The 25,902-nt window shown below is 40.3% G+C and overlaps 1 protein-coding gene across 1 annotated transcript in view; it reads left to right on the forward strand.

Annotated features, from left to right (window-relative positions):
* pdzd8 (PDZ domain containing 8) overlaps positions 1 to 25,902 on the forward strand; it is a 186,376-nt gene that overhangs the window by 11,415 nt on the left and 149,059 nt on the right. The window contains exon 2 of the mRNA XM_034184410.1: positions 20,609 to 20,734. Within this exon, the coding sequence (XP_034040301.1) occupies positions 20,609 to 20,734 (126 nt within the window). The remainder of the gene's footprint in view (positions 1 to 20,608; positions 20,735 to 25,902) is intronic.

The following is a 25,902-nucleotide window of genomic DNA, read 5'->3' on the forward strand; positions in this document are numbered from 1 at the left end:
AATTTAGCAACAACAGCGTGGGGCAGTTTGTGTACGAGTTACTACGAGGACTAACAAGGATTTTAGAGGCATGTTTGTGGTGAGGACGAGGCTGTTAAAAGCCCATTATCTGAGCACCTGGCAGCTACGAGGACAGGACAGGCTATTTTGGCTCAGCCCTCTTGCGCACTACAATTCCACCTGCTTTGTGTGCCGGATGCTGTGTATAAAATAATAATTTTGTAGCAGATAATTTTCTGTCACAGTTTGGCAGTTGAAAACACCTCTAATCGCATGTGGAATCACAGAGGATGTTTCACCTGGCCCTTAACACCCCCCGCCCCCCGTGGACTGAGGTGGAGAATGTATTTGGAACAGCTTAAAGGGTAGGTATTTGTAATGTTTTAAAAGCTTGGTAAAACAGTTGCATGTTCATTCCGTCTTTATAAACAGCTGTAAAAGTATGTTTATGATAGCTTTAACATCTTGTTATAATGGATCAGATGACCTCCACTGTGTGCGCACTGATGCAATGACTTGCACTCGACGAGCATTTACGCAAAACACGAGTGTGCAAAAGAGCGATTTTGCAGACATTAACAGATGAACACAAAGTTAAAAGTTGGATCACGGTGCCAAAATGACCACACCAGCTGGTGTTGTGCCAGAGTAGTTATCCCCGTCAGAATTTGCATCCCCTGGCACAGGAGCATACTCACTCAGGCAGTGTCTTTTTTTGGACTGCGTTTAAAAAATGTGACATCTTAAGTGGATGCTGGGAATTGAAAACCCACCCAAGTGTGGGAGGGCTGGAAGTCCAAACCCATGCCTAAACGTTCACCAACATCGCATTACATGGTGCTACATGGATCATATGTGGCTTGACGTGGATCATATGCGGCAACACGAGCCATTGGAGGGTAGACGGGGTTCAAATGACAGGTCATTTGTGGCTGTTTAGAGGCTGATACCTGTCACGTGTGAGGTACAGAGAGGCACCTTAAGGCCTGACATGAGCAACCCCCACAAAACACATGTAGACTGGATGGGCATACTCCCAGGACCCCTCCAAGATACTTGTGAGAGTAAAGAGCTGCTTGGTTGTTCCAGGGTCAGGATGGAAACCACATTGCTCCTCTTGAATCGGAGGTTCAACTATTGGCTGAACCGTTCTTTCCAACACCCTGGAGTAGACTTGACCAGGGAGGCTGAGTAGTGTGATGCCCCTGTAATTAGCACACACTCTCTGGTCCCCCTTTTTTAAATATGGGGACCACCACCCTAGTTTAACACTCCTTTAGGCACTGTCCCAGATCTCAACACAGTGTTGATAGTTCAGCAGTTAAGGGATAGAATCGTGCACTTTTTTACAAAAGTGCCATACTTTGTCCAGGGACTCTTTAGGTTATATTAAATCATGTCAAAGCGGGAGACATTTGATTTTAGCCCTGTATCCTGCTTTTTTAAAAGGGTGTTTGCATGGTTATAATACAGTGTATATTTTGCTATTCATATGACAATACGATCATATGGTTATTATGTAGGGGGCCAGTGATCAAGATTGGGCATTGTTAAGCTGTAGAGAATGGCTGCTGCAACGAGTGCAAAGCTTTACTGAGCTTATGTGATCATGTATCGTCCGTCGTGCGGTGTCATACGTCGTCGTACATCCTTATACAGTAGCAGGGTGGTATGTTTCAAAATGGAAAGAGGTACAGGACTCATTTCAGGCCTGTAGGGATCTTTAACAGGCCTCTACCTCTGAGACATAAGATTAGGTCACTGTGATCTTCCTAGCATGAAAGCTGTAGAGAGTAGTTCATTAAAAATATTCATGAAACATTTGTGCATATCTAGGAAGTTTGCCAGCCAGGTATTTACAATGTTTTAAGTTAAAAAATATGGTGATAATCGTCTTAATACCAATAACATAAAATAATAATGACGACAACAACAACAATAATAATAATAATGGTTATGGCCATAAAAACAAAATTGATTTCTTGTAATTAATAAAAAAAAGCATTTCTTTCCATTCAAACACTATTGTTATTTTAGAGTGTAAATATGTTAGAGTGCATGAGTAGCATCTTTCCTTTGCCCTATGCTCGCAAACAGCTATATTGCATAGGTATATTGATATTCACAATGAGTTCGACAATATTTAGTCACTTTCCCTAGATTAATGCTTTTTCTAAGAGTGTAAGCACACTGAAGTACATTTGAAGCATCCCTACTTAGCCTTAATACAGTTTTCATAACCTTCAAGTTTATATTATGAACTTAAAAAGACATTTGGATAAGAGTTTGTCATGAATTATATGCTGTAGAAGGCTGAAAATGGTTATTCTCTTAAACCCAAGTTTTTAGAGTGTAGACGTTTATGGATTCAATGTCTCCCGATCTTATATACGAGGGTAGGCTGAAAAGTTCTGAGTCTGCATAGTTCGGTTGGCTTGTTTTACGCCGGATGCCCTTCCTGACGCAACCCTCCTCATTTATCCGGGCTTGGGACCGGCACTCAGAATGTACTGGCTGCACACCCCATGTGGCTGAGTTAATGTATGTGAATGAGAGGGAGCCCAGTGGAATAGTGCAGTTACGAGGAGTAGAAGTGTGAAAGTAGATGAGTTTAAATATTTGGGGTCAACTGTTCAAAGTAATGGAGAGTGTGGTAGAGAGGTGAAGAGAGTGCAGGCAGGGTGGAGTGGGTGGAGAAAGGTGGCAGGAGTGATTTGTGACCGAAGAATATCAGCAAGGGTGAAGGGGAAAGTTTACAAAACAGTAGTGAGACCAACTATGTTGTAAGGTTTAGAGACAGTGGCACTAACAAAAAGACAGGAGGCAGAGCTGGAGGTGGCAGAGCTGAAGATGTTGAGGTTCTCTTTGGGAGTGACAAGAATGGACGATTAGGAATGAACATATCAGAGGGACAGCTCAGGTGGGACGGTTTGGAGACAAAGTCAGAGAGGTGAGATTGAGATGGCTTGGACATGTGCAGAGGAGGGACCCAAGGTACATAGGGAGAAGGATTCTGAGGATGGCGCCACCAGACAGGAGGAGAAGAGGGAGGCCAAAGAGGAGGTTTATGGATGTGCTGAGGGAGGACATGCAGGTGGTTGGTGTGAGAGAGGAAGATACAGAGGACAGGGTGAGATGGAAACGAATGATCTGCTGTGGCGACCCCTAACGGGAACAGCTGAAAGACAAAGAAGAAGGAGAGAAACCACGTCTGTGAAACCTCTCTTGTGCTGCCTGCTCTCTCCTCTGTTGACCGCTGAATGGGAGGAGAGGAGGGGGAGTGAGGAGGTTTCTGAGCTGAAGGCGGATTGTTTCTTTCGCACACCATAGCTGAGAGTTAAGTCACCAGTACTGTGCCTCGCTGCCGCGTCCTCAACCTCCTCAATGTCATCGCATAATGGCGAGGTCCTCTGGTTAGCACCAGCTGCTTTGTACGCTTTGGTCATCCCAGCCCCAGAGGCAGGTTTAGTAGAGTTTCTGGTCATGTTCTGCATGGTAACGATGAGAAATCTTATCCAAAAAATTTTAGCGCAGGTTTCAGGACTCTTTGTTGCAATTTAGGTAAAAATATACATGAGAAGGCGCAGCCATTCTTGACAAGAGCGTCACGTGACTCTGTCTCCCTTTATTAATCTTTTTATTTTATTATTTCATATTTTATTTCATTCTCCTTGTACACCTGGAGCATGATGAAGGGCGTTCTGTGTGAAAGGGATGATAGCTCATGTGGTATCCTTGAGGAAAATGGGAGAAGACAAATTAAATTAATCTGTATACATGTACTGATTTTCTTGTCTGTCCAGCTTTTATATTTCAGCAGGACCCTCTTCATACTGTACCACAGACTTATTCACAGTATCAGTGTATTAAACTGTGTGGGTGAACACTGCAGAAAAGTTGTCGCCCACAGTCGGTCTCTAAGTGAGGTTGGTGATGTAATGCACAGCTTTGAGAGCTGGACTTTGGGATTTGCTCTGTGGCACAGATGGTCGGTCTGCAGAGGGGAGGGTTGGGACAGTGTAATCCAACCATTCCAAATGCTGTAGATTCTGGCCTGCGGAAAATATGCCGTTAAAATATGAGATGATTATTCTTAAACATGAGCCCAATTTTGTTGCTTTTGTTTGATACACATTTTTTTGCACTTGTTTAATATGAATACTGGACTTTATGAATAACTGAATGCTTAGCTGCATGTTCCCAGTCATGCATATTTGGTACATCAATGTTTCCCATAATCCCCCTGCAGTTCCTAGAAGGCACTGTGGCGCCAGCAGAGTTCCAGCATTTCAAAGCCATGTAAACAATAGCTAGCGAGGATGTTGCTGGTGTTGATTCAGCGAGTTCACGAGCGATTATGATGATGATGACACATTCTCAGAAGCTGAGATGGTTATCTAGAAGACGTGTAGCACATATGATGAACTTCTGCTGTGCCCAATGTTGTCTTGTTGACCATACTTCAAGGTGTGTTTACATTGTGCCCTAAACCGGAGCTCTGCTGAAACCGACCTTTCGCGTGAGCCACGAGACCATGAGACTGCGCGAAATTCACAACTGTGAAACACAGAATTGAAATTTCTTTGTTGTACTTTGTTTTATTTGTTGAATTGTTTGTGGTAGTGTGACCAGAGGGTCACAGAGTCATAGTAGAAGGTGTTGATCAAAAAAGATTTGAGCCATCGATGGATTATCGATTCTGCTTATCGATCCTATTTTTATCAATACCTCCTGTGAATTCTCTGTGTACACAAAGTAGGCTGTACAGGTTTTTTATGTCAACAACATTTTATTGCGTCTTAAAGTAAATAAATATGAAATTGGCCACTGGATCCTTGATGTCTGGACATAAATAAAAAAAATCTGTACACAGTCACTGGATCCTAGATCTCTGGACAAAAATAGCAATAAACGATCTATACACGGTCAGTGGAGCTGGAGATGCATCACTGCAAGTAGCAGAGGTGCTTAGTCCACTGCTAATATTGTTTAAAATTGATCAAATGACAAAATATTTGTGTAGCATTTGTTTTATGTATGTCAAATAACGTTCAGGGTTCTCCCTAGAAATTTTTAGTATAGCGGTGCTGTTGGCAATTAACCCAAGGCGGTGTGTTTTAGGGCTCATCAAGAGAGGATTTAGTACTGTTATAACGGACTGATGCAGAAAGTGGCAGCAATGCAATGATAAGGATGCCAGCTGCCGTTAAACGCCATAGAAGAAGAGAGGGTGTGCTTGATTTTATTTCACAGGGGTGCATTTTTGGAGCTAGGGCTGGGTGATATGACCTAAAATTCATGTTGCGGTATAAATTGAATTGCCTCATTGTAACGGTACATATCGCGATATAAACTTAAGTGTAAAAATTAGAATTTAGGCTAAGTGTTTCTGAATGGGCCCTTTACCAAAGGTAAATTGATAAAAATAATAAAAAAAAGACAACAAAAAACAAAAACAGATATAATGTAATTTTGAACATTTATTGTGCGCATCTCAAAACTAAAGCTACAATTTGCCAGATGTTACCTTTAAGATCCAAGCCTAGATTTGATGTTTTGGTGAAAGAATTAAATACATTTATTTATTTTTGAATCGGCACACTCACTCTGTATACATGAACCGCTTTCAGGATGTCACCAGTGCTTTTCCTCATTTGCGAAACTCAACACAAAACCACCAAAAAAAAAAAAAAATAATAAACAGTACTTAATTTGCTCATATTTGAAGTCAGTTTTGGTAAATCATTGTTACCTGGCTGATTTTGTTATTCTAATTCGGTTAAAAAACTCCTTGCATTATTTAATGTGGGGCTTTCTCAAATGTTTGATTCAGGTCACCAGGGAGCGTCCGATGAAATAAATAAACAATGGCATTACAGATATCAACGACAGAACTGCTTAGTGGTGAAGACATTCAGGCATCTCACAAACTAACATGAACACTCTTGTCTCAGTGAGAGAGTCACGCCCACAGGGCTCTGTGGTCACGCCTCAGCTCAGAACACCCCCCCTCCTCCCCCTTCCCCTCTGCAACAAAGTGGTTCACACACACAGACACTTCACAGCAGAGTTTTCCTTGATTGAAAAACTCAGCGGGCATTATCACGATTAGTTGGTGGAGTCCAAATCTCTACCGTCTGGCAAAATTATAATATTTAAAGGTTAAACTGGATATACCACACGGCTCTAGTCTGAGCGCATTTCTGCATTCACAAAATACCTTAAGAAACCACAAAAAATGCATAAAAGTACTTAATTTACTCATATTTGTTGTCAGTCTGGGTAAATCGTCGGACTCGGACCCATTGATTGTGCAGCTAATCTTGTTTCCTCAGTGGAATGTGCACAAGACAAAAACAAACGTGTTTTCGTCATGGCGAGTGGTCAGAGCTAGAGCTCCCCTGTGCAAAAACTGCTAAAGTTTTATTACACAGAGATGTGAAGAAATTCAACTTTGCTGCCAGAAAAAAAGGTAAAATAAACAGAATTTTGCAGATATTTGTAGGGACCCGAGCAGGCCATCATTTATAAATTTTACTGGACTGTAGTTCTGGCCACGCCTGTGTAATGTGTACTGAAGAACCGATAAGGGAATCATTAAGCAAAAATTTTATTGATGTTGGTGGAGCAAGTCATTTCTTATTGATTCTTGACAGGAACCGGTTTTCGATACCCATCCCTATTGTTCACTCATTCCATCAGACCCCGAAATCCGCCAATGGCTAGCTTTGGAAAGGTTAAGACGCTAGCGTCTTCAAAACTTGCATACACTAGCTTTAATCTAGTGTATATAATAATTGATCAACATATTGATTTATTCTGCCTTACAGAAACCTGGTTACAGCAGGATGAATATGTTAGTTTAAATGAGTCAACACCCCCGAGCCACACTAACTGCCAGAATGCTCGTAGCACGGGCCAAGGCGGAGGATTAGCAGCAATCTTCCATTCCAGCTTATTAATTAATCAAAAACCCAGACAGAGCTTTAATTCATTTGAAAGCTTGACTCTTAGTCTTGTCCATCCAAATTGGAAGTCTCAAAAACCAGTTTTATTTATTATCTATCGACCACCTGGTTGTTACTGTGAGTTTCTCTGTGAATTTTCAGACCTTTTGTCTGACTTAGTGCTTAGCTCAGATAAGATAATTATAGTGGGCGATTTTAACATCCACACAGATGCTGAGAATGACAGCCTCAACACTGCATTTAATCTATTATTAGACTCAATTGGCTTTGCTCAAAATGTAAATGAGTCCACCCACCACTTTAATCATATCTTAGATCTTGTTCTGACTTATGGTATGGAAATAGAAGACTTAACAGTATTCCCTGAAAACTCCCTTCTGTCTGATCATTTCTTAATAACATTTACATTTACTCTGATGGGACTACCCAGCAGTGGGGAATAAGTTTCATTACACTAGAAGTCTTTCAGAAAGTGCTGTAACTAGGTTTAAGGATATGATTCCTTCTTTATGTTCTCTAATGCCGTATACCAACACAGTGCAGAGTAGCTATCGTTATCTTTGGCTGCTTTCAGTGATGCCGGCATTTGGTTAGACTCTTTCTCTCAGATTGTTCTGTCTGAGTTATTTTCATTAGTTACTTCATCCAAACCATCAACATGTCTATTAGACCCCATTCCTACCAGGCTGCTCAAGGAAGCCCTACCATTATTTAATGCTTCGATCTTAAATATGATCAATCTATCTTTGTTAGTTGGCTATGTACCACAGGCTTTTAAGGTGGCAGTAATTAAACCATTACTTAAAAGCCATCACTTGACCCAGCTATCTTAGCTAATTATAGGCCAATCTCCAACCTTCCTTTTCTCTCAAAAATTCTTGAAAGGGTAGTTGTAAAACAGCTAACTGATCATCTGCAGAGGAATGGTCTATTTGAAGAGTTTAAGTCAGGTTTTAGAATTCATCATAGTACAGAAACAGCAATAATGAAGGTTACAAATGATCTTCTTATGGCCTCAGACAGTGGACTCATCTCTGTGCTTGTTCTGTTAGACCTCAGTGCTGCTTTTGATACTGTTGACCATAAAATTTTATTACAGAGATTAGAGCATGCCATAGGTATTAAAGGCACTGCGCTGCGGTGGTTTGAATCATATTTATCTAATAGATTACAATTTGTTCATGTAAATGGGGAATCGTCTTCACAGACTAAGGTTAATTATGGAGTTCCACAAGGTTCTGTGCTAGGACCGATTTTATTCACTTTATACATGCCTCCCTTAGGCAGTATTATTAGACGGCATTGCTTAAATTTTCATTGTTACGCAGATGATACCCAGCTTTATCTATCCATGAAGCCAGAGGACACACACCAATTAGCTAAACGGCAGGATTGTCTTACAGACATAAAGACATGGATGACCTCTAATTTCCTGCTTTTAAACTCAGATAAAACTGAAGTTATTGTACTTGGCCCCACAAATCTTAGAAACATGGTGTCTAACCAGATCCTTACTCTGGATGGCATTACCCTGACCTCTAGTAATACTGTGAGAAATCTTGGAGTCATTTTTGATCAGGATATGTCATTCAGTGCGCATATTAAACAAATATGTAGGACTGCTTTTTTGCATTTACGCAATATCTCTAAAATTAGAAAGGTCTTGTCTCAGAGTGATGCTGAAAAAGTAATTCATGCATTTATTTCCTCTAGGCTGGACTATTGTAATTCATTATTATCATGTTGTCCTAAAAGTTCCCTGAAAAGCCTTCAGTTAATTCAAAATGCTGCAGCTAGAGTACTAACGGGGACTAGAAGGAGAGAGCATATCTCCCCCATATTGGCCTCTCTTCATTGGCTTCCTGTTAATTCTAGAATAGAATTTAAAATTCTTCTTCTTACTTATAAGGTTTTGAATAATCAGGTCCCATCTTATCTTAGGGACCTCATAGTACCATATCACCCCAATAGAGCGCTTCGCTCTCAGACTGCAGGCTTACTTGTAGTTCCTAGGGTTTGTAAGAGTAGAATGGGAGGCAGAGCCTTCAGCTTTCAGGCTCCTCTCCTGTGGAACCAGCTCCCAATTCAGATCAGGGAGACAGACACCCTCTCTACTTTTAAGATTAGGCTTAAAACTTTCCTTTTTGTTAAAGCTTATAGTTAGGGCTGGATCAGGTGACCCTGAACCATCCCTTAGTTATGCTGCTATAGACTTAGACTGCTGGGGGGTTCCCATGATGCGTGTGTTTCTTTTTGCTCTGTATGCACCACTCTGCATTTAATCATTAGTGATTGATCTCTGCTCCCCTCCACAGCATGTCTTTTTCCTGGTTCTCTTCCTCAGCCCCAACCAGTCCCAGCAGAAGACTGCCCCTCCCTGAGCCTGGTTCTGCTGGAGGTTTCTTCCTGTTAAAAGGGAGTTTTTCCTTCCCACTGTCGCCAAGTGCTTGCTCACAGGGGGGTCGTTTTGACCGTTGGGGTTTTTACGTAATTATTGTATGGCCTTGCCTTACAATATAAAGCGCCTTGGGGCAACTGTTTGTTGTGATTTGGCGCTATATAAATAAAATTGATTGATTGATTGACTAGCTTTAATCTAGTGGAGAAAAAAGTTGAGCCGTGTCAGGCTGCATTGTCCCGAAACACGTCCTGTTATCTTGCAAAAGAGGCCTTCAAAGAAAGAGCATATTTCAACATATACCTCGATTCCACTACCAGCACACTCTGATGACGTCTTCACAGGTAAGACGGGGAAGAGATGAGAAAGACGTTGTAAAAACTCATTTTTTGCTTTTTTACTATGTGTTGTATTACGAAATTATATAACTTTGGCTGGGCGTTGAATCAACTGTAATCATTTTATTTTGCATGGGTGCTTAACCAACTTTCTACATTAAAAGGGACAGGCTGATGCTCGGCCCTGTGCACGCTGATTTGCAGATACAGTTAGTTTGATGTGTGCACATATTTGGGCACGTTCTTCTCAAGAACATGTCTGTTCATATGCAGAAAAATGATTGACCCGGAATGTTGGACGTATGAAGACTGTTGTTGTGGCCATTATGCTATAGTGCAATTGATTGTACAAGGGAAAACAAGGTACTCAGTAGTTTTCACATTATTTCATGATGCTTAAAGCTTTGTTGTTGCATTTGCTGTAAACATATAAAACTGCAAATTTTGCACATGTGCATTATAGTGGCCAGGCCTTGTAAGTAGATAACAACATTCCTTGCTTTTACAAATATTTCCCCGGGGTTTTTCAGTGTAGAGGAAAGGGAGGGTAATCCAATGAGAGCTTTCTGATTAGAGTCAAGTTTCCTTCTGTCTGAGTAAAGGCTTTGATTTCTTCAAAGCTAAATGGTCTGCTAAGCAGACTGAATTGAATCTGAGCCTGTAAATTTCAAGGACCATCTAGCTCGCTCCAGTTTTATGTTTGATTTTTGAGGCTGTGCCATTCTGAAATTCACATACTGTATATACTTTGTGAGTCTTGCTGGCATTGCTTCTCATTTCATTGAGTGGGCATGAACACTGCAGAACTGTGTAGCTTCAAGCATGAAGTCATTGAAAGATGTCTTGAATAATGTATAAAGTGAATTATATAACAGCTGAGTGGATTCTTGTCATTTGATTGATGCTTTTTGTATGTCACATGACCTGGATTATTCATCCCATTTGTGTTGCATTGCATTTACTGTGCAAATATGGTTCCAGTTATCATGCAAATTTGGTTCCATATGCTTTGTACCATTGCGCGCTGCAAACCCCACCCACGCACACACTATGTGGGCAGTGTTTAGCTAAACATAGCAGAGTTTGTTTTGCTGACGGGCAATGATGGATGAGCTAACTGACGGTGCTAATTCTTTTAACACACACACACACACACACACACACACACACACAAAAAAACCCCCAAAACAAATCCACTATGCCATAAACCGTCTGGAGGCATGAAGAGCTGTTAGGATGAAAAGCTGGACTAATTTGTAACACAATTTTTCACTGGACTGAGGAAGTACACAAAGCCTTTATTTATTTATTTATTTATTTTTTTTTGGTGGTAAGTATCACAGCTATTAACTGGTTTTCCAAGTTGACTGAGAACAATTTTGGACTCCTATTTAAAGTTTGTGCTGGACTGTTGATGTCAAAACACCACACCAAAATGTAAGTCCCTTTTCTGTTGTTTATAAATCAATATAATTTCAAATGGCAAGCATCTATTTTAGCCGTTATATAAAACAAATAATGAATGTTTACATTCTTTCAATGGAATGAATATTTAATTCAGTGAAAACTTATCAGGTTCCAAAAACAGTTTTCAGTTTTAGAAGTGTTTATTTCTCGCTAGCTTTTGCATAATATATGAGGAACATGTTATATTTACACATAAACAAAGCGGTTGTTATGTGTCGACGCGGGTTGAGGAGCGGACCTGCGTCTGACGGAATCCAGCGCTAAAATAACCAGAAAGCGGTTCCAATAACAAAACAATTTATTTCTTCCACCCTTTTGTGCATAACAACGTGTATAAACTAAAACAGCGTCAGTCTGGTGGAGTGAAGGCTGGCACGCTCTCCAGCTCCCAAAGGATCGAGGCCCGGCGCTTCTGGACTCACTTTTACCGCCAAACACCCCCCAGGTGGACACGACAAACCGACTCTCTGCGAAGGATAGAAGAGGTGAGGTAAGTCAGCAGTTACAAGCAATATCCTTCAAAAGGCACACACTATCAGCAACACATTCAGGTCTGTATTTAAGCTTTATGTAAATGAGCAGCTTCTCACAACAGGTGGAGGACCAGTTGTCCGCACGCCACGGCAGTGAGAAGCGAGCTGCGCAATTGTCATCACAATTCAAATATACCGCATAACAAAATACCAAGTTACTATCAACAATTAGTCAAACAATTATTCACCTCTGATGTGTGCTGACAGCATGTGTCCCTCACCCTTCTTCCTTCACAGGCACGATGTCAAACACAGGCGCGGTCCTCAGCGTCTCACAAACGAACACCACAAGGTCGAGTTCCCGGCAATTCTGCTTGAATCACACATGGCTTAAATGCAGAACGCCATCTCATTATCTGCTTCAGCTGAAAGTCTTTAAGGTTGCACGTGAGCACCATCCACAGGTGCTGCCCATAACGTTGATGAGGGTGAAGGACTCTTCTGCCAGCACCTTCTCCACAGACAATAAATCAGTTTGCATACCACCTGGAGAGCAAAGAAAAGAAAAGAACACCAACATATCCAGCCACACCCCCCCAACACACAACAGCGGTTTTGGAGCGCCAGAGAGAGACCAACCAGTGACGTCACAGTGCCACTCGACTCTGATTGACTGCTACTCCCACCCCTCAAAAAACAAAACTCATAGTATAAAAATATGAAACAGAATGTGATTTTTTTTTTTTTTTTTTTTTTTTTTTAACCTGTTAAAATACCTCATAAAATAGGTCAAGGTTAGCCCTCTTTGAACTTGTCCAAGGTCTGTGTCCCAAGAATGTTCCCTGTGAATTTGAAGACTCTGGCAGTAATAGGACTGGATTTATAATGATCACAGACGGACACAAAACCTTCACAATACCCGATTGCCATATTTGATGTCTTGGGTAATAATATATAATGCCTGGTTCACACGACAAGATAATTATGCCAATTTCGGACCTGATGTTCCCCTTCCGACAATCTTAAAGGTGCCCTGACTATCGTGATGGCTCTAAAGATATTCTTATCAGATATTCCTGCCATGTGTGGTGTGTTCAGAGTGCTCGAGTCTGCTTGAAGGGACGTCAGGTCTGTTCAGACCGCAAATCGTGGATATTCAACATGTTGGATTGTCTTGGCCTGATATCACAGTGTGTGTGGTGTCCCCCAACCATAAACAAGCGCGCCACCTGCTGAATGTGACGTGTAGCCAATCAGAAAGTGAGATGACGGATGCATAGAGTGGAATCCAAAATCAAAACAGCTGTTATGGCGCACCAGAAATTCCGGTGGGCTCGCTGTCTCCACTTCTTTAACAAATGCCTTTTCGTTTTCTTTTTCTATCGTTTTTTGTCTGTTTAGAAATAGTCCACAAACTATCTCTGTTGCTTCTTCCTTGTCCACTATGTTTGTTTACTCTGAAGTCGCGTTTAATCTCGAGAGATTTTGTGAGATTTCCCATCTGACCTGGGAATGTTCGTGTGTGAAATCTGCTCGTGTGTGGTGTGTTGTCTTTACTGTGTGGCTGCACACCACACATTGCACGACTAAAACTGTTAGAGCTATCATTTGTTATCTCTGTGTGTGGTCTCTCAGGTATTGGAAACCTACAGGCAATTTTAACCTCTTAAACTCTAGAGTCCCCAAATTTGGGGACTTGCCCTGTTTTGGAACATTTGAACACTCATAACTAACCAATACTGACACCAACATACACTTACTATAACATCAAAATGTCAAGCGAAGTCCCCTCCACAAAAGTATTCACTTCAATCACATATCAACAACGCCAAGCAAATAAACACATAAATCGGAATTCATTTTTGGGGAAAAAACCTCATTTACTCCTACCAAGTATTATTTACTTAAATTGTTTTTACATCCACAACATCCCCTAGGACCTGTCTTTTAGCTGATCCAAACGTTTGCATTTTTGACCTTGTACAAGCTGAGAAATAAATCATAATGTATTGGTATGTGATTTTGGTGAAATAGGCTTAAGGGGTTAAAATCTTGCCGTGTGGACCAGGTTGCATCATTTGCAACTGCAAAAAAGCCAAGTATTTCGCATTCATTTGAAAAAAGTGGTTTAGAACAGGTTTATTTAGAAGTGTAAAACCTTATATGTAGTGCGAAAGCAAACTATAAATATGGAGAAAACTTTTATATTTAGTTACGGCTAGCACGATTAGTCGACGTAATTGATGACATCAATGCTGAAAATGAGTCGCCTTCAATATTTTTAACATATATTTAAAAAAAAATCTCAAAGTAAATATACCTTTTTGATTTCCACTATGCTTCAATTCAGATAACGTATTGATGGATGCCACAGTGTGATTGATGGATGCCACAGTGTGATGTTATATCATTTTTGGCTTCACTCTTTAAAAATAAAATAATCTAGAAGCACTCAGAGTGCAAACCTCCGCCAAGGCCATGGGGTCACTGATGCCATAACATCTACACGCCGTGGAATCATTGAACCTAAATTTTTTTTTAACATTTATGAAACACTTCTCTAAACAAGGCCATAAGGTCACTGACCCTAAAGAGAGTCCCTCCTTGGCACAGTGATCTATTTCTTTTTGTCTCTTTCTCTAAAATGGTATATAATAATCATTAGATTCTTAATATATAAACAAAAATAAATTTAAGAAATATTACAATTTGAAAACAAATGCACCTGAACGTGATGACAGCTGCAACTGCTTAATGCTAACTTTTAACATTGAAAATGCCATAGACATGCTAACACATTAGCATCGGGATCCGGATCACCACTAAAATTTAATCACTTGTTCCTCTTGTCATTTCCAACCACTCCACAAAATTTCAACAAAAATAAATTTAAGAAATAGACCCTGAACCATCCCTTAGTTATGCTGCTATAGACTTAGACTGCTGGGGGGTTCCCATGATGCACTGAGTGTTTCTTTCTCTTTTTGCTCTGTATGTACCACTCTGCATTTAATCATTAGTGATTGATCTCTGCTCCCCTCCACAACATGTCTTTTTCCTGGTTCTCTCCCTCAGCCCCAACCAGTCCCAGCAGAAGACTGCCCCTCCCTGAGCCTGGTTCAGCTGGAGGTTTCTTCCTGTTAAAAGGGAGTTTTTCCTTTCCACTGTCGCCAAGTGCTTGCTCACAGGGGGTCGTTTTGACCATTGGGGTTTTTACGTAATTATTGTATGGCCTTGCCTTACAATATAAAGCGCCTTGGGGCAACTGTTTGTTGTGATTTGGTGCTATATAAATAAAATTGATTGATTGATTGATCAGGACAGTCATTTCTAAAATATGAATTTGAGCGCAATAAGTGGAGAGCTTCTACCTGTGCAAATGTCTTTGGACTTTGATTCGTGGACATTTTTAATGATCCATTCATTTATTGTTAAAATATAAAATTAAACAGCTTTTTAAAAAATAATAATAGTTGCTGTTGAAAGAGCCTTTTATTTAGAAGCAGGTGATGTTATGCTGGATTCTCAGGACCAGATGAAGGTCTCTTCTGCAGCTTTGAACTCTGGGGGTGTTGCTGAAGACACTTTTGTCCTATTTTGAAAAGCAGAGATGTTTTCTTTCGACTGGACTTCGTGGTGTTCAGCTCATCAATGGAAGTTTGGTTGTGTGCACAGTAAATGTTCCTGATTGGGACAAATAAAAATATTTCTTTAAATATAAAGAAACACTAAACAGTTTATATATAAAATACAAGAAAAAAAAAGGAAAAAAAAAAGTTATTTAAAGTTGAAATTTGTGGTCTCCGAAAAAAGCTGTAGCTTTATTTGGTAAAAATAAGAAAGACTGAACCATCTACAAATTAAAGTGTTCACTCAGATCAACTGTGCTAAAAAGCTAAGCTAACATTAGCTGATCAATAAACCTTCACAGCAGTGCAGAAACATCACGTTTTACTTTTTTTTTATTCTCACCTCGATAAAGCTGCAGAACTAAACTCCGCTGGGCAAACTGGGACTTTGCATATATCCAAAAAGTGACACATTTCGGACTGAGTGGGTCTGCTCCATCCCTCCGACTGCCTGCCTCGCCTGCCCAGTGATGATGCCTGAAGGCTGTCTTCTCCGTGCGTGTCGGCCCGCTGTCGCGGTTCGATCGATATCCCACCAAGCCGTCAGTCCTCCCTCGGTCGGCGTCACTCTGAAAAGTAGCTGGAAAAAAAGCTTCTCCCAGCAGGGTGATGGGAGAATCGTTCTACTGCTGTTTTTTAAAGTTTTTTTGTGGTTCAGGCGACCCAAATTCAAGATGCTGATCGCTGAACTTTTTTCAGGTTGTGGAAACAGCCAGAGTGTGACGTAGCAATTGCCGCCCCCTTGCCGCTTCCGAAGTGACGTTTGGAAACGGATTGGCCTGATGTATTCAATGTGAAAGGCCCATTAGACCTCAACAATTCTTAGAAGAAGAACTCAGCCCTTTTATTTCCTGTTAATTATATAATTTTTAAATGTTAATCTTTTTCTTAAATACACAGCATGAAAGAGCCAAATAAATCTGGTGAAAGGAACGCTTGTATTGCATGGCTCATTAAAGTTTGTTGGAGTTTGAGTTTGTGAACACCAACTTCTCTCATTAAAAAAGCCTGCGTGTGCGAGAACCGATGGTATTTGCTCCCATTCAATCTTTTAGCACTGTTGTTCAATCTCTTGCTTAATTACTCCTGTTGAAATAGTTTTGCCGCTCATTAGAGAAGACAAACCAATGAAGCGCAACCTGTGCTTAGCTGATGCTGGACTGGTGCATTGTGGGGGAATTAGACGGTGGTGTGGGTTTTGGAATTCATCTATTTTCAGTGTGTTTCTGCTTTTACACTATAATTAATTAATGCTTTGTGCAGAGGCACAGCAGGGAAGAGGTTAATAATCACTGCCCATATCAAGTATTCAGCCTTAGGAAACTTACATTAAAAAACAGTCACAAATGCACTAACTGACAGCATTTTACACTGAAAAATGATCTATGACATCAAAGTGAAAGCACATCATAATAAAAAGATTGAAATTTACAACAAATCATTCCCAGAACTCAAGATATCACAGTGAGAAAAGATATTCAGACTCAGCTGAAGAAGCACAATTGGGAAAAAATGACATTGTTCTGAAATAGTTCTACACACCACGACATACATGTACAAATAAATTATATATCTGTCTGTAATGGTGTTTTTGTGAGTTCTCCATATGACTTCTGTGTGATTTCATTATCAAACTAGAGCAGTCGGATATTTCTGACATCTGCCAGTCTGGATCACCTCTAAAATTCAGTGGAGTCTTCCATGCCCTAATATCTATCTGTGCTGCAAATTTGGTGAGAATCTATGAAGTAGTTTTGACGTAATCCTTCAAAACCTATATAAAGTGAATCTTGATCCAGAATGTGGATCCAGATCACCTCCAAAATTTAATGGAAAATTCAGTGGACGGTAATTGCACAATCAGGTGTACCACTAGTGTTTCACTTTTGGCGAAAAATGAAATTCAGTATAATGCTTAATAGTTTGTTTCACAATGATAACATCCCAAGGGATCTTCATGCAGAATTTCATGAGCAAATACCATTTAGATTTTTTTTGGTGACAGACTGAGTGCTTGATCCTTGTGAACAAAAACAAGTACTGCGGAGACTACATTAGGTTTGTGAAGAACTCTTTTATTCCAAAAAGTTACACACCAAAGCATTGGAAATGGTGTTATTTCTGTGTCCTATAATTTGAGTCAAAAGACTGGACCAAAATTTCTGCTGTAAAACCTCCATCATAGTTTTACAAATGATTCCAGTATAGAGCTACTACTATGGAAACTACAATGCTCTACGGAGACTACATTTGGCACAAATTGTCATTCTTGAGGTACTAAAAATAAATATATCACTTCCAATTTCTAGATCATGGTTGAGACAAAGACACTCTAGTGAAATATATTGGTATCATTCCTGCACCTAGTGTTGCCTCTCTGTGAGTATGCTACTACGGAGACTACAATATTTTGTGGGACATCCACATCCCTGCAATAAAACTGAAACAAATTACTGGCACTGTTTTGTAGGGGATCCATTTAGGTGTCAAATCTAATAAACAGGAATTATGAAATCAAAGGATTTATGTTTAGAACATAGTGTTTTCTCAAATGAATTGACATATTTGGATTCTGGTTACAAACCTATTATTTTACTCAAATGACTGCTGCTTGGCAGTCCCAGCAGAAGACTGTCCCTCCCTGAGCCTGGTTCTGCTGGAGGTTTCTTCCTGTTAAAAGGGAGTTTTTCCTTCCCACTGTCGCCAAGTGCTTGCTCACAGGGGGTCGTTTTGACCGTTGGGGTTTTTCTGTAATTATTGTATGGCTTTTGCCTTACAGTATAAAGCGCCTTGGGGCAACTGTTTGTTGTGATTTGGCACTATATAACTAAAATTGATTTGATTTGGCTCCAAGTGAAGCTATTTTGATTCCGTAACTTGTCATGACCAGAGAAATACTGGGAATGTCATTGATTGGTGTAGTTCTTTGAAAGGTTCGAGAGGATAAATATCAGCTTTATTATATAATGAGCAAATTTCACATGAAACGAGGTAACATGCAAAAAATTGCATTTTTTTCACCATATATTCACCATTTTTGAGGGTTTTTTTTATGCATTTCCAAACTGTAAAAAGCAGGACACAGATAAAGGTATGCCCAGGGGTCCTTAGCAATAGCTTCTAATGTCCCTAATGGCATTATTTTATGAGATATAGGTTGGTAACATTGCATTATTAAAATGGTAACACCTGATTGTGCACTTACCGTGGAGTCTTCAATCAACTTCAACTTTTTTCTTATATAGCGCCAAATCACAACAAACAGTTGCCCCAAGGCGCTCCACATTGTAAGGCAAGGCCATACAATAATTATGAAAAACCCCAACGGTCAAAACGACCCCCTATGAGCAAGCACTTGGCCACAGTGGGAAGGAAAAACTCCCTTTTAACAGGAAGAAACCTCCAGCAGAACCAGGCTCAGGGAGGGGCAGTCTTCTGCTGAGACTGGTTGGGGCTGAGGGAAAGAACCAGGAAAAAGACATGCCGAGAAGGGGGGCAGAGATCGATCACTAATGATTAAATGCAGAGTGATGCATACAGAGCAAAAAGAGAAAGAAACAGTGCATCATGGGAACCCCCCACAGTCTACGTCTAAAGCAACATAACCAAGGGATGGTCCAGGGTCACCCGATCCAGCCCTAACTATAAGCCTTAGCGAAAAGGAAAGTTTTAAGCCTAATCTTAAAAGTAGAGAGGGTATCTGTCTCCCTGATCTGAATTGGGAGCTGGTTCCACAGGAGAGGAGCCTGAAAGCTGAAGGCTCTGCCTCCCATTCTACTCTTACAAACCCTAGGAACCACAAGTAAGCCCGCAGTCTGAGAGCGAAGCGCTCTAATGGGGTAATATGGTACTACGAGGTCCCTAAGATAAGATGGGACCTGATTATTCAAAACCTTATAAGTAAGAAGAACAATTTTAAATTCTATTCTAGAATTAACAGGAAGCCAATGAAGAGAGGCCAACACGGGTGAGATATGCTCTCTCCTGCTAGTCCCCGTCAGTACTCTAGCTGCAGCATTCTGAACCAACTGAAGGCTTTTTAGGGAACTTTTAGGACAACCTGATAATAATGAATTACAATAGTCCAGCCTAGAGGAAATAAATGCATGAATTAGTTTTTCAGCATCACTCTGAGACAAGACCTTTCTGATTTTAGAGATATTGCATAAATGCAAAAAGGCAGTCCTACATATTTGTTTAATATGCGCTTTGAATGACATATCCTGATCAAAAATGACTCCAAGATTTCTCACAGTATTACTAGAGGTCAGGGAAATGCCATCCAGAGTAACTATCTGGTTAGACACCATGCTTCTAAGATTTGTGGGGCCAAGTACAATAACTTCAGTTTTATCTGAGTTTAAAAGCAGGAAATTAGAGGTCATCCATGTCTTTATGTCTGTAAGACAATCCTGCAGTTTAGCTAATTGGTGTGTATCCTCTGGCTTCATGGATAGATAAAGCTGGGTATCATCTGCGTAACAATGAAAATTTAAGCAATACCGTCTAATAATACTGCCCAAGGGAAGCATGTACAAAATGAACAAAATTGGTCTTCCATGCCCTAATATGTATCTGTGGTGAAAATTTAGTCAAAATCTGTGTAGTAGTTTTGACATAATCCTACTAACAGACAGACAGACAGACAGAGAAATAAATAAATAATCATTTTAACAGCTAAAATGTTTAAATCAGTATTTCTGGACTAAGTTTAATTGATGAGCCATATAAAAATAAGTTTAATTAATTTAATTTTTCTGCGTAATTGAAGTTGGATGTGATGCAATATCTTTTTAAATATGAAACTGATTACAGGTCTTGTGGTTAGCACAAATACAACACACATTAAGCAGTACAACGAAACTGGGGGATCGAGGTGAGAAAATAGTTATATAAAAAAATGTCCAGAATTCATCCCCGGACATCAAAAATTGGAAAAAAAAAAACACTCGACCACGCTTGTGTGATCATCCACAAATCATCTCCAAGTCATCATGAGTGTACAAGGGGATTATATGTCAGGACTGTGTGCTGGCTTGTTTGACTTCTTGGCACATTTTGCACAGTGCCACATTGTGTTGTTAACACTTTTTTGTCAATTCTCACATGCCTTGTCACATGTAGCACTTGCCCAGATTTCACGTGATGTCATGTTATGCTTTCTTGCAGCTTCTTTACCACAAGGCTGCAGATGTTCAAAGAAATATTTGTGACCTCTGTCATCACTATTTATTCACAGTAATTCATAGAATTAGCTCCTGCCTTGAGACTATTTTACATGGTGACCACAGTGGCAATCCAGATTAATGGGGATTTGTTTTGTCTCCTTTTCCAGATACAAGCCTTTCTTCCCATTTCAAGTGCTGCCTCAGCCAGGTACAGAGTGTGATGTGGATCTGTCAGTCCGTGACTGCAGGCTGGTGGAAGGCAGACTCAAAGTCACACTCATTGAATGTAGCCGGTGAGAGCTTTCATTCTATATATCTTCACTCTGACTGTACTTATTACAATTGTTTGCCCCGACTTTACAGCAGGGTCAGTAGGGTTGGATGGTGTCTGATTTTTGATGCCTTTAAACCTCCCCCAAATGATTCAGAGGTACAGTATACAGTATTAACATGTGTGTATGTTTTAGTCATATTCGCTTATCACTGCCAGTAAACACACAGGAATGTATTTTTGCTGAAAGGTGCTGCACAGTAAAAATGTAACTATGCATAACGCTGTGCCTGTGCACACGTATTTACACATTACTTCAAACACGTAGCTGAGACGCTGGAAGTCAGTCAGAGCTGGAGGTGCTGAGGGAGATTCTAAGCTGTACAATGACACCATATTTAATGCTGCACAGCAATGCAATATTTGGGTTTTTTACAGTTTTAGTGCAATTTACAGTAGCCTGGTAAACCAAAAAAATTTATTTGGTTCATAAATTTGTTTCTCAAACCGATTCTGAGTTTGAGAATTAGTCCGACTATCCCAGGCTAGTTTTATCCTGCAACATACATCAAACTTAAAAATCAAAATTCTGTACGTTATAACAGCATAGCATATTCAGCTGTGTACAGGTAATATTGTTTATATAGCACTTAGATATCCAAAGCAATAAAAACACAGTACTGCACAGTACTTGATAATTAAAATGAAATAATAAATACATGCCAGCAAACAAACAGAAATGAAACACTCAGCATTAAAATAATTCCCACCATCAACAGTTGTAGGCAGCTGGGAAAAAAGTGTTTTCAGTAAATTTTCTGCCATAATGTCCTTTAAACCTGGTGTAAGTTTTATCCCCAGGTACACCTGAACGGAGTCAGTTGAACTGCCAATTCTGTCTAATACTTGGTGGACATAGTCTAGACAGGGGCATTGCCTCTGATTTGACCCAGTTTATTTTGTAGCAAGAGAAAGTATCAATTAAAGGCGGAATTTGAGGGACAGCTGTTTCTGGATTTGAGGTCACTAACAAAATTTCATCCGCATGTCTATGCTTTTGAGAATCAGTGTGTGCTGGTCTTTACTGAGTTCTGTAAATTTACCGGGTGATCCACAATAACTTTTGTTTTTGTCACTCAATGTCTTAATTTTTTTCAAACCAGTAGTAGTCATGTGACAGTGATGTTTACAGAACAGATCAAGCACCATCTGGCACTAAAAGGGTTAGTTTGATTTATCAAACATTTTACTTAAATATTTGAGGGGGTGAGTGTTCCAACGAATGTAATGTTGGCCGTGCACTCGTGCATCCGCTTTCTTCTTTTTCAGGCAGAATTTCATGCGTATGATAATTTTCTCACTTGAGAAGTCTGGCTCATTGTCAAAATCTGCCAATGTCGCATGTTCTTGGTAAAAGTGGGCAACACTTCTAGTGTTTCCTTGCATTTGAATCACCCCAAAAGACACAGGTAGATCGATAGATCCTTTTGTTGTCATTGCAGGTTATACAGGGAAACCAAATGAGCAATCCAGTTTGCAGCTTTAAAAGGCAAAAGAACATTTTTTTTTTTTTTTTTTTTTGTGGTTTCCATGTCTGCAAAATTTGATGTGAGACAGGACTGTGGTGGTTTGGTGCAGCAAAGCCTGGTTCTCCAAACACACTAGGGGCGAAGCCACTTTGAGTGACAACTTATGTGTTGACTTGTGTTTTTTTTTTGTTTTGTTTTTTTTTTTCTTTTGTGTTGACACTGCGGTCAGTCAGAGGCCCATGTTAATCTGTTAGTTAAGCGTGTCTGAAGAAGTGAGCAGCCTTACCATTTGTAGCAGTTGTCGGTAACTCAGAGACCTTAAGGACACCGAAGCCAAAACAAAACAAGAAATCTGGACTTACGTTGACATCGTTTAACCGTCGTCCAGCTTTGTCCCTGTAGCTGGCACTTCGTCCGAATTTTCAAACGGTTGAAAAATGTGAATGAATCCCGACGACAGCCTCAATTCATCCATTTTGCTTTCTGTATTGACAGTTCCTCATCGTTTGCATTGTTCCTGTACTCTCAACGTTACATTTGATTGTCGTCCAACTTCATCCAACCTTCCAAGTCCGGCATCTTGCACGAACATTGACGATATCTGAACAGGTCAATAACTAAAGCTCAGGTGAGCTGAATGTGACACATCCATGTGTGGGATGAAAAGCAACGTTTTCATACGGAAACAATAGCGGCAAGAACATTTTATCAACTACTTTAACTATTTACGCATGTTGCCGCCGTCTCTGGCTGGAACGTGCGTGTGCGCGCACACATCCTTGTAGTAAAGACAAACCTATTGTCAAGACAACCACATCTCGCACCCGCAGGTGCTGCAGACACCACAGGTAGGCTGCAGAAATATCACAGGCTGGCGCTCGGTCTGATAGCCCTTAGGTAGAGTTAATCCATGATGACTGAGGAAATAAGCAGGTCCTAATTTTTAATGGCCACACAAAAGCAAAACCATTATGAGAGCCATTGCTCAGCCCCCCCAAAATATGATTTAATAAATCCCTAAACCAAGGTTGGTCCGTTAGCTAAACTTGTTAAATGGCCATAAAGCCTTTTTTGTGAACTTCAGAATCTTTTTTTCAGTTGCTCTAAATGAAAATGCTGCATACTTGGCTACATTCACCACGGTGACTTAGTGGTTAGCACTGTTGCGTCACAGCTAGAAGGCCCACCTGTAGCCTTTCTGTGTGGAGTTTGCATGTTCTCCCCATGTTTGCGTGGGTTTCCCCTGGGTGCTCCGGTTTCCTCCCACATTTAAAACATGCAGGTCAAGTGAATTGGAAACTCAATCAGACTAACCTGGTTAAATAAAGGTTAAATTAAACATGTGGCTGCTTTTTTCAGAGTGTTTCACTGTTTTTGTGCGGCCATACTGAATGCTGGAAGTTGAACATTTCTGAACTTTTCAGAAGTGCTCCATGATGTCACTGCTGCACCTTCTCAGGCAGCCAGTCAGCTGGAGCAAAACATGTTACTCTCACAGAAGGAGGAGTTTTTTTTTTTGCCATTTCAGTCAGCACACACTCATCTTCAACCGCTTAGTCCAGTTAAGGGTTGCGGGGGGCTAGAGCCTATCCCAGCAGTCATAGAGCACGAGGCGGCGTACACCCTGGACAGTATGCCAGTCTATCACAGCATTTCAGTCAACAGTTAGCTAATATGTCACACAATAGAGATTGGAAAAAAAACCCCCACCTCATCTGTGATAGCAGATTGGACAGACACTCTGTTCCTGCTGAGGGTGAGTGCTTTTACTGTCATACATTACAAGCTATCATTAGCTGTTTATTGTCATTGCAGAAAAAAAAATCCCATGAGGAACACTTTATTTTTAAGAAAGTGCTGAGACAAGGCAATGGGATGGAGCATTTCTCGGTGTCCTCTCAGCAGTTTTCTGCCAGAAATGAATGAATGAATGAATAAATAAATAAATGCTATATGGACATGAGGGCTAAGAGGCAAATTGATTAGCCCAGGAGACTTGTGAGTGCTTTGATGTGTCTGTGTGTGTGCGGTCAGCTGTGCTTCTTTGTGGTTGCTTGTATTTGACAGACCACAGGATGATCAAATTAGCCTGGTTCATTAATAATTCATGTATTGCCCATTATAGTACAGGATTGGAGTTAGTGTTTTATTGATTCCCTGAGCTCAAAGAAATACACACTCATCAAAAATGTAAATGCAACATTTTTTTGCTCCCATTTTACAAGTCTTTTCAAATGATCTAAGACGACTTCTATGTTCACAATTGTATTTACAGATTTGGTCAAATTTTTATTTGTAAGCACTTCACTGTGCTCCATGCAGGTGTGGCATAGGGGTGGGCAGAACACCGGTGTCATAGTCATCGTGTGTGTGTGTGTGTGTGAGTGAGACAATACTGTCAAAATGTGATAAAACAGAATATTTTGGTGCAGTTTTTTCCCATTTATTTTTCCTTATATTTTTACTAATGCCAAGGAAAAATAAAGCGAAATAATGCCAAAGATCCATTAATTTTGAGATCACAGAATGGTGTGATTGTATCTGTTCGGTACTACAGTGCTGCCGGGGCTGTGATGGAAGCCACAGACGGAGGTGGCCTGTGCCACCATTCATCTTTTTGCTTTTTATCTGTTGTAAGAGCCAGAACTTGAGCTCTTTCCTAACTTTCGTCACATATCTTTTGAGTCAAAGCACCTGTTCAATGCTTTTCTTTTCAGCATAACTCATTATAGAGTAATCTTTACAGTGTCACACAGTAGTTATGGAAATGGTTCATTTGAACCTGCAGGCTTTTTGTACTGCCGACTTGTTTAATATGGGTCTTAAGTTAGTTGTTAATTCTCCTACCTCACAGTCACTGGTTATCATAGGGGGCACATTATTATTATTTGCTTTATTTGAAAAGATTTTGAGACTGATGTTTTCCATATTGCACTCTAACTGGCACAACCAGCGTTGAAAATACATCAGGTAATTGTAATCCAGACTGGGCTAAGTAACAAATACTAAATACATACGTTGCAACACAACCGCATCCTGCTAATGTAACTTTTTAAGTGGCACACAGCAGTCATGGAGAATATCATCCTGCTGTCTGAAGCTGCGTCTTGCTTCACAGGGCATCGTAAGCTTCCATACTTCAAAGTTCCACATGACAGTCATCTGATTGCCATAGTCAACTTTGTGTGTTTTAATTCTTTCATTTGTCCAAAAACTATCAGTAAGCTGGTGTCGCAGACCGAACGGTCCCCGCTAAAAATCGGTCCACCCTGCCTTCACTGCGCATGCGTCATTAGCTGCGGTTCATGGATTAACACCTCGTTTCTGCTTAAAACTGCACTCCAGTCATCATCTGTCTCAGCGACAGATATCTGAAGCTTTTGTACAACAATCATTTCCACATAAATTCAGCATTATTTCATCATAAAAGACGGAGGAAGCAATCAGAGCGCTGCGGCTACACGACCTGCTCACTGATGCATTCACTGCAGGTTGAGAAACTCACCCAGAGCAGACAGACACTGGGGGACTTATTAAAAACCCCTTAAAAACCCACAAGAAGTAACTTCCATCTTAATGCATTTCCAGACATCATCTTCCAAAACAAGGGTGTCATGTGGAGAACAGTTATCATCTGTGATGATGAATCCAGGAAAGAGGT

This window comes from Thalassophryne amazonica, chromosome 13 (genome assembly GCF_902500255.1).
Source record: "Thalassophryne amazonica chromosome 13, fThaAma1.1, whole genome shotgun sequence".
NCBI lineage: Eukaryota > Metazoa > Chordata > Actinopteri > Batrachoidiformes > Batrachoididae > Thalassophryne > Thalassophryne amazonica.